The 8,858-nt window shown below is 41.7% G+C and overlaps 1 protein-coding gene across 1 annotated transcript in view; it reads left to right on the top strand.

Annotated features, from left to right (window-relative positions):
• Positions 1-925, top strand: part of LOC102674858 — a 40,901-nt gene extending 39,976 nt beyond the window's left edge. Inside the window, exon 11 of the mRNA XM_031515105.1 lies at positions 586-925. Within this exon, the coding sequence (XP_031370965.1) occupies positions 586-852 (267 nt within the window). The 3' untranslated portion in view covers positions 853-925. The remainder of the gene's footprint in view (positions 1-585) is intronic.
• The last annotated feature ends 7,933 nt before the right edge of the window (positions 926-8,858 follow it).

Raw genomic sequence — 8,858 nt, forward strand, 5'->3', positions numbered from 1 at the left:
TAGTAGCAGCTTATTCGATAGCGCGATAATTACAAAGAAAGAAAGAAAAAAAGAACTACTTTAATCGCAATTTCTCGCAATTAGGTAATTTTGGTAATGGGTTAAGAGTGTTTGTATGAATCAAGGACAATTTTTTTTAATCCTCTCCTTTCCTCCATTTTATAATATCATATATACGATCAAAGGATGAAGAGAAGATATCGCGATGGATATCAGATCCACGCGAGAAATTTTCCAAAATTTCTAATTGCTTCCTGTTAAATATCGAATCCAGTTATCCGTTGCAACAAACGATCCACTCGCTCGTTCTATTTTCTTTTTTTTTCATTAATTCTTCTCCCTCGACCATCGCTCGAATTGTAATGTTCAATTTAGCGTGATCCCTTTTGACGCGATGTTCGATTGGTGTCGAAATTGAGGATTAAAGGAAAGTTCGGCTCTTGTTCGAAGTCAATTTTCGATTCTCTTTTTTTCGAAAAGCTTTTTTTTTCCAACATATATATATATATATACATATATCCGATTCCTCGCATGGACAAATTGCACGAATGCTTTCACGCCTTCTTCCTTTATTAATATTTGCAGACCTCGAGTAAAAGGAAATTGGAAATTCGCAAAATGCTCGATATTGACGCGGATGATTTAGTGAAAGACTCTGCACGTGTAATGGAACCGTTGCCGTACTTCTTCTACCTGAAAGTGGAACCGGACATCGACATAGCTATAGAGCACGATGACGAGAAGGTGATCCTGGCCGACACCGAGCGCGAGAACATAACCGGTGATTACCAGCGGCTCTACTTCAATCTTTCGGACAAACCTTGCAAAGGAGGGAAACCGTGGATATTGTAACACGAGGAGAACACATGTCACTAAAAAGCGTATACAAAAGCAACAATAATAAAATAAATTCTTGCAGCTAAACTCTTGGTCGGATTACTATTAACGAATATTCGAATCGTGATCGAAATAGAGATCGATCGAGAAGGTAAGCTGTGGAATAATACGTAATAATTGATAAATATTTTTCATCGGGAAATTGAAGGAAAGAAAGAAAGAAAAAAAGAAAAAAATAACGAGTCAACCGTGTAATGAAAAATAATAGAGCTGCATCGAGGTAAAATGTTTACCCGATCTTCGAGGTATATAATTCATACGGTTCGCTCGTGAAACAAATATCCGATACACGAGTGGAACTAAGAGTGAAATGAGAGAGAATTCCCGAATGAACGAGTCGAAGAGAGGGGGGGGATGGGGAGGAAAGCTAAAAATTCGCTCTTGGCACGGAGAAATCGAGAATACCATCGTGAATTCTCAAGTATAGAATTAAATTTTCCACCATCGATTTCTAAATATATCCCCCTCTCTTTCCCATTTTTTAATCAGTTCTCTACGGGGACTCATGCCGAGAGTCGTCGGATGAACGTTCGAGTGAACGGCGGGACAATAACGAAGCGTGCGAGAAAAATAAGGAAAGATGGAAAATAATGGAGAGCGTCCATTAAAAACGGGTATAATCCCCGATCCTCGGTTACGATTCCCGACACGATGGCTCGTAATAAAATTCATCGATCGGCGATGAGGGGGGGAATGCGGGAAAAAGTTCTAAACTCTTTCCTCCGCCATTTTTCGCACGGCAGCTGCCTTTTCCGACGGAGCTCGCCCGTAACCGGACCAGGTGACTCTTCGAGAGCGAATTCTACTTCGGCTGCATTTAGATTCCGTGTAATATCTGGATTCGACATCAAAGACGCTTTCCTGTCAGAATCATCCGACATAACCCGGAGTCGGATCCAGCGTATGGCCAACAGCTTATTATACAACATCAAAGCTATCTCCCGTGTTCGTACCGCCTTGTCGGATAGGAATTTTACGTAACGCGCAAAGATGTATTTTTTCCTCTTTGAATCTCTTTTTATCGATTATCATTACTCTAATTTAATTTCAATTTTCCATACGATAATACGATTCGTAAATCAACATGAACATCGATACAACATTATTTTATTTTACCTTTTTTCTCTCATCGTTCTTCTGAGAGAGATAATTGAAAATCGAATTCGAAGGTGGATCCGTCTCCACGTTTTTCTGTACACTTTCCCTCGTGTATAGTGAGAAAATTTTTCGAAGCATACAAATCAACGACGGGACGAAAAGCAATCGAAAACTCGAAAAGGGAAGTTTGTCGCGAAAACTTTATAAATTCTGGGTTTGTCTCGCGCCCCAAGCTTACCGATGTCGCGGCAAGCGTTCAACATCGATCGGCTCCGGCCTCCGATATTATATTCGGTCGTTGGTCGCGAGCGAATTTCGAATAGAAGCGGGGAAAGGAGAGAGGGAGGGAGGGGGGAAGGAGGTCTAATTAAGAAGTACACAGGTGTAATTACGAGGAACACGGTGTGCGGCGTATATGTATAGATATATGTATATGTACGCATGGATCGGTTGGCGCATTATCCACGGGGTGTAATTAATTTCCAACGATAACAAGTTTCGAGGTGTCCATGGTTACGACGACGTCCTTGCGTGAGTCGGTGAGGGGTGTTTTCCATCGAGCAGAGGGTTAACACGAAGAGCCGCGAAGAAAGTAAGGTAAGAGGCGATACTCGGAACTCGGTTACCCCTCTCAAGTTTTCAGGGGTTGGTTATTTGATTTCACGTTGAACTTTCAGCTTCTGGAGAGATTCTGGACAATCTGCATGAGCTCCTCCTCCTCCCCTTCCTCCTCCTCCGTCTTCTCGTTTCTTCTCGGAAGTTTGGGAACGGTAGAAAGCGAGACTTGATGTTCGTTACCAAGGGTAAACGAAGCTCGATAACGATTTCTTCTCTCTCTCTCTCTCTCTCTCTCTTTCTCTTTGGAAACGTACGAATCAAGTTTTGGGAAGAATGATAATAAAAAAAGAAAAGGAAAGGAAAAAAATTAGTTAGTAAAAGTCCAAGGTAAGAGGATATATTTTAACCGTTCGCGAAAGAAATTTCGAAAAAAATTCCTCTCCCTGAAAGTTTTCGATATTTCTCCCGAACATTGTTCCCTTTTCCTTCTTTTTTTCTGCCCCCTCTCCGTTATTTCTTCGGGCAACTTCTACCCCCGTATTTACATCTCATTAATTTTAACGACTACTGACTTTTTTTCTAGGCGACACATCGAGGGCCTTCGAGTCGAGAAGAGCGGAGGAGGCTTCGTTCAAGGCTTGGAAGATTACTTTTCGGCGCATATAATTTTCAAAACAAATTTCCTTGGAGAGGGGTGAATAAGGATGACCGATTTAAAATAGTCGGGAACGAGTCGAGGGAGCGGAAGAGGCTAATAAAGTTCAAAGGGTCTGTTTATCAGCCAGGATATTACGAGAGCCTTTTATAACGGTTCCTTCGTAGAGAGCGCGTTTTATTTCGCTACTCTGCCCCCCCCTCACCCCTGTTAATTTCATTTGCGTCGAAACGATTCGAGGATCGAGCACCGAAAGTCCAAAAAAAAAAGAAAAAAAGAAAAGAGAAAAAAGAAAAAGGAGGTTGCTTGTTTCGCTCGAAGATCGTCAAGATCTATCACGATCTATCACCGTGTCTGTGATTTATCGTTGAAAAGTGGCACGATTCGCTTCATGATATAATGATGTGCGCGTGGAATAATTTTTAAATCTATGCGCGTATCGATCTATCTTGCGACGAGTTCGTAGACAAACAGAAACGGTCCACTCTGTATTAACCGTATCGGTATGAAGCGTGATTTACAACCGGCAGTATAACAGTTCGCGTAGGATGGCGGACTATCTGGTATTTTCTGAGCTCTCCAGTTTGCCGTTTGATTTATAATAGCTGCATCGGTTATAGATGCTTCCAAGAATCGTCGATCCTAGATAACGATCGATTTTATCGAGTTTCGTGATGGGGAATAAAACTCGAGCCCGCCATATTTATATTTCGCCGAAGTTTTAAATTTTTCTTCTTTTTCTTCTTCTTTTTTTCTCCCCTCCCTCTCTCCAAAAGAATAGAATCCGTTGTTTAATTGGGATCTATTGTTCCTCCACGAGCGGGCCGCTCTTGACTTTGAAGTGGCTTGCCAGTTTAACTGGCTTTGCAAACGTTTGCTCGCGAAACACACGACATCGGGCGCCTGTGCCGGTGAGAAATGCCCCAAGGTATACAACGGATCTGTCGAGGAAAAGTCTGTCGAGGGCCGGTGGAAAAACTCGGAGAAAATTGGATAACCATACGTGTCTGCGCGTGCGTGTGCGTTGCGTATCGGCAAACAAGGGACACGGAATAAATAACAATCTCTTCTATCCTGTCGAAATTCCTGTCCGGGAAACGTAAAAACGTTCGCGAGAACGAAGGATCGTTCCTCTCTTTCTGTAAACTCGACCATCTCGAAAATGGCTCGAGGCATAGAAAAATTATTATTTCGGCCTATTTTCCTCCGGTTTGAAAAGCCGGAGGACTATTAATACGATTCGAACACTGTCGAGCTCGCGGTGATTTATTGTTCCAATCGCGGCGCACGAAATACGGGGAAAGCAGTTTTGAATCTAGGCTTATCGATCACGGAGCCGAACTGCATGGAGCCGAGTCGAATCTCTCTCCCTCTCTCTCTCTGGAACAGAAACAGATGGTCATATGTTAGCCGCATTAGTACGACGAGTGACTTTCAATCAAGTTACGCTAGCAACCCCCGTTCGCTCATAGAGAGCACACCTCAAACGTCGATATTCGAATTCGTGTCTCTTCCCCCATTGATCCCGGTGAACGATCGAACGAACACACAGTTTCTCTGCACGAGCACAGTTTCCTTTCGTAACTCGATTCCGTTTCGAGAATCGCGATCGAGAAGAATTTATGAATCTATTTCGGATAGCATACTCGAGATCGTGGCCTTATTCAATCGAAGCATTTCTCGAATCGTTTTTTTTTTTCGTTTTCCTCCCTTTCCTTCGATCGAATCAAAAGAATCGAAATCGTTGGGATCTAGAAATCGCTCGAAATGAAAATGTTTGCGAGCCGTGTCTCGTAATAAGTCATCATGCTCCAGTTTCAACGAAAGGGGGGTAATAAGGCGTAACGAGAAATCGATATTACGGTGAAAACAACGAGTAAACAAACTCGTGAACGAAAACGAAATTTTTATCTCGAGCTTTTCGGGAGGATAATTTATAATTTTTTAGCGGAGATGTATAAACGATCCCGCGAATCGAATATAAAAATTGCGGGAGGAATTCGCGGGCGATTCGTTAAAATTTTTCACGGTGAATGACGGTGAAAAATCATGGAATCTTTAAAGTATATAAATGTTTCCCTGTTGCCCCTGGTCATCTCCAGCAACCCTCCGAAATTCGAGGGTTCAGCAGCTTATTAAAAAACGTGAAATCACCGCGATATCATCGCGCTGAAGTCGTTGCAGACTTAATACGATACTCATTAACCAGTTATCGCGGCTGAAATACGTAAGTGAGATTTATTAACGTTTCGTGGCACGGTTGGGATCGTACGTGCTCACTGGGCCGTGGTATCGCGATTTTTTTCATCTTTGCAGGCTTACGAACCACGTGGGGGAGAGAGAAAAAAAGAGATAATTGCGTTATCTCGAGCAAAACGAGCTGATTGCGATTACCTTTTTTTGTTTTTTCTTTTTTTCTTTACCAAGGTAGTGGATCTTGTTTATCATCCACGAGATTGGTCGAAACAGAAGAGGGGGGGAAACGAACGGTAAACGTGCACGGAAACGATGCCTCGATCATTTTATCGTTTTTTTGGATCATCGATTGTAATTTCTCCAACTATAGGATGGAATACAACGGAATACACCAGATGCCTTTTCTCATAAAAAATTTTTAAACGTTTCTCGACTAATTACGCGAGAAACATCGTTCTCGTAAATGAAATTTTATGTAGGTAATCTTTGTTCGTTGTTTCAACGCGTAAAAAAAAAAGAAAAAAGATACTTTGAACGATATTCCATCTTTCGTAAGTAAGTACGATCCACAATTTTTTATTACACTCCATATTTTTTTCTATTTTTCTCCAAAGTCGATGCACGACGCTCTTATTCGATCATCGATTGGACATGGCTCGTTCACAGATTAAACAAAAGTAAATATAAAAGAAACGTTACATACTTACGTTACAAATATTCCGTCGATCCTTTCTTGTTATCTATTCTCTACGATTTTATCCGCAGTTCCGTTATGCGGTCGCAAAGTTTTTTCTTCAATTCTTGAATTTATCGGTCGAATTTGCGGTCGCAACGATCCTCGGAAATCGATGTCTCGTTAGTTCTGGCGCAAAAAAAAGAAAGAAAAAAAAAAGAACAGGCCAAGTTATGAACGGTTTGCGAGGGGGAGGGGAAAAAAATTTCGAAAAAATCCACGGGACCGGGAGAGCGTGTGCAATTTTCGAAAGTAAAAAGTTCTGGTGTGACGCGCCGCCCCTCCTTTCACCTCCCCCTCTGTTCCGCGAAAATGGGGAAAAAGTTTCTCGTTCCCCAAGCGAACGGAAGCGGATATCGACTATTATACGCCGAGTCGAATTGAAATGCGCCTAGAAAACTTTTCGCGCACCGAGCCGCGCTTTTAAAAAGACCGTTCTTCGGGATTTTATTGGAATATTTGATAAAGCCACCCCGGCGAAAAATAAAGAGCAATTCTATTCGGTTAATGAAATACAATTCCTCGTCGAGCGCTCTTAAAACCGCAACGATTCTCCAATCTCGAGTGATCGATCTCGATATTTAAATTCTTCTCTACAAAAAAAAAAAAAAAAAAAAAAAAAAAAAAGGAAAAAAAAAAAAAAAAAAAAAAAAAAAAAAAAAAAAAGAAAAGAAAAGGAAAAAGAAAGAAAAAGAAAAAAGAAAAAAGAAAAAAGTATCAAAGTATCGAAAAAACAATCATCGAAAATTCTTCCCCATCTCGAACATCTTAATATAAATATTTGATCTGGTCCGTTTCATTATCCGGTTATAATTGGGTTGGCGGTATTTGCGGAGTATTTAAAAGGTAACCAGGAAATTGGCGCGAGATCTCGTATCATCGGGTCACAATAATTAAATTCATAGGGGGTTTTATTGAATTCGAGTTTCGAATCGAGTACGTCCGACTCTTTTTTTCCCCTTCTTCATCCCTATCTCTCCTCTCCTCTCCTCTCATATGAGTGGATCGTCACGACGAGGACGCCAGTATCTACGAACCTTTAACCTCTCCTCCTTGTTCCTCGATTTTCCATCTTAGAGGAATTGGCGAGGGCGCGAGATTCAACGCAAGTTCCCGCAAATTAATCGATCTCGAACGGTCGAGAATAACTTTGGACGGGAACCGGGATCGATAATCCACGCCCTGTGGAAAGGGGAGCATTAACTCGAAACCGTGATGGTCTTTCCGCGGCTAGCCGCACACTATTTTCGTGGCCAAATTGGATGGGTTCTCGGAACGCGTAGGACAAAGTTAATCAACCCTCCTTTGATAAATTTTAATTCCATCCCGAAAAATTTCGTCCCCTCTTATTAACCTCCCTTTTATCACGATGATTACGTTATCCGCGTGTGTTCGCATACATAATCTGTTTCGACAGGGATCCAATAATTTTCAACTATTCCTTTTTTTTTTTCCTTTCTTTCTTTTTTTCATTTTCCACGAATAGGAAACGAGTAGAGTTAGAGGGTAGTCGGACGGTGGTTATCATCGATCCGCTTCGTCTCGGCGAGGAATCGATTACAGTCACTTTGGTAATCGGCTGGGAATCGAATCCTCTCTCCCCTGGGAACAAGGAAATTTCGTTGAAAAAAAAGATTAGCTTTTTAACCGTCGCGCAAAGGAATCCGTCCAATCGACGCAATCGATCATTTGCTATATAACAGGTTTCTCAGTTTCAAACATTTGCATAAATTTTTCAATTCCTCCATGGTCTTTATAGTTTTTAACTAACGAGAAGCGGAAAGTTGTAGAAAGAAAGGGGAGAGAAAGAGAAAATCTGGACGAAGAGTAATTCTTTTTTTCGCGGATTTAGAGCCGTTTTAATAATTTTCATTCCTATCCTCGAGAATGGTCGAGGATATTTCTTCTTCTTCTTTTTTTTTTTTTATTCCTTCCTCCAACGAGAATCGTCATAAAAAAATTGAACCGCGCTCTTTGAAAATTAATACAGGAATATTTTCTCGAGTATCCTCGAGTTCGAGGAAGAATTTTAACAACGCGACGTGATCTCCCGCACTGCTCGCGCACTCGCCCCGAGTAATCGTTCCGTAATGTCGCGGAGAAAACGAGGCTACTTTACGAGGCTACTACCCCTCGTCGCTTGTTAACACGTGCAAGGGGAGAACCGGAAGTAGAGGCGTTAACGAACGCGCGTTATAATAATCCAAGAAATTAATAAGAGGAGAGAGAAAGAGAGAGATTAAACGGAATTATGAAATGAAAGTAGTCCACTTTTCTTTATATTTCACCATCGTTTCTTTTTCACGTTGGAAATCTTGGAACGTCGTACGTGACGCACATTTCCTCGGTCAATTTTCCCCTATAATTTCCTCTTTCGCAATTCGTGCTCCTTTCTCCCCTTCCCCCTTTCTCTTTTTCTCGTTCGAACGGTCAAAGTTGCGTAATGGAGGATACTTTGGATTAAATGTTTTCGTAGGACGATGGAAGGTGCACGCCATCAGTGGGGTGGTCACGTCGCCGCGATTTGTCAGGATAATTAAGCGGCGCTTATTCAACCGACGAAAGAAACGTCGATCGGTGTTCCGAGCAATTTGCCAAGTCATTATCACAGCCAAGGTTTCACGGTAATCGCTCCGGATTTTAACACTGTGGTTTTTGTCCACAACACAGCCTTTTAAACTTGGTTAACTGCTATTAATATTCTTCCCTCTCTCTCTCTCT

The sequence above is a fragment of the Apis dorsata genome, unplaced genomic scaffold (assembly GCF_000469605.1).
Source record: "Apis dorsata unplaced genomic scaffold, Apis dorsata 1.3 scaffold_53, whole genome shotgun sequence".
Classification (NCBI taxonomy): domain Eukaryota; kingdom Metazoa; phylum Arthropoda; class Insecta; order Hymenoptera; family Apidae; genus Apis; species Apis dorsata.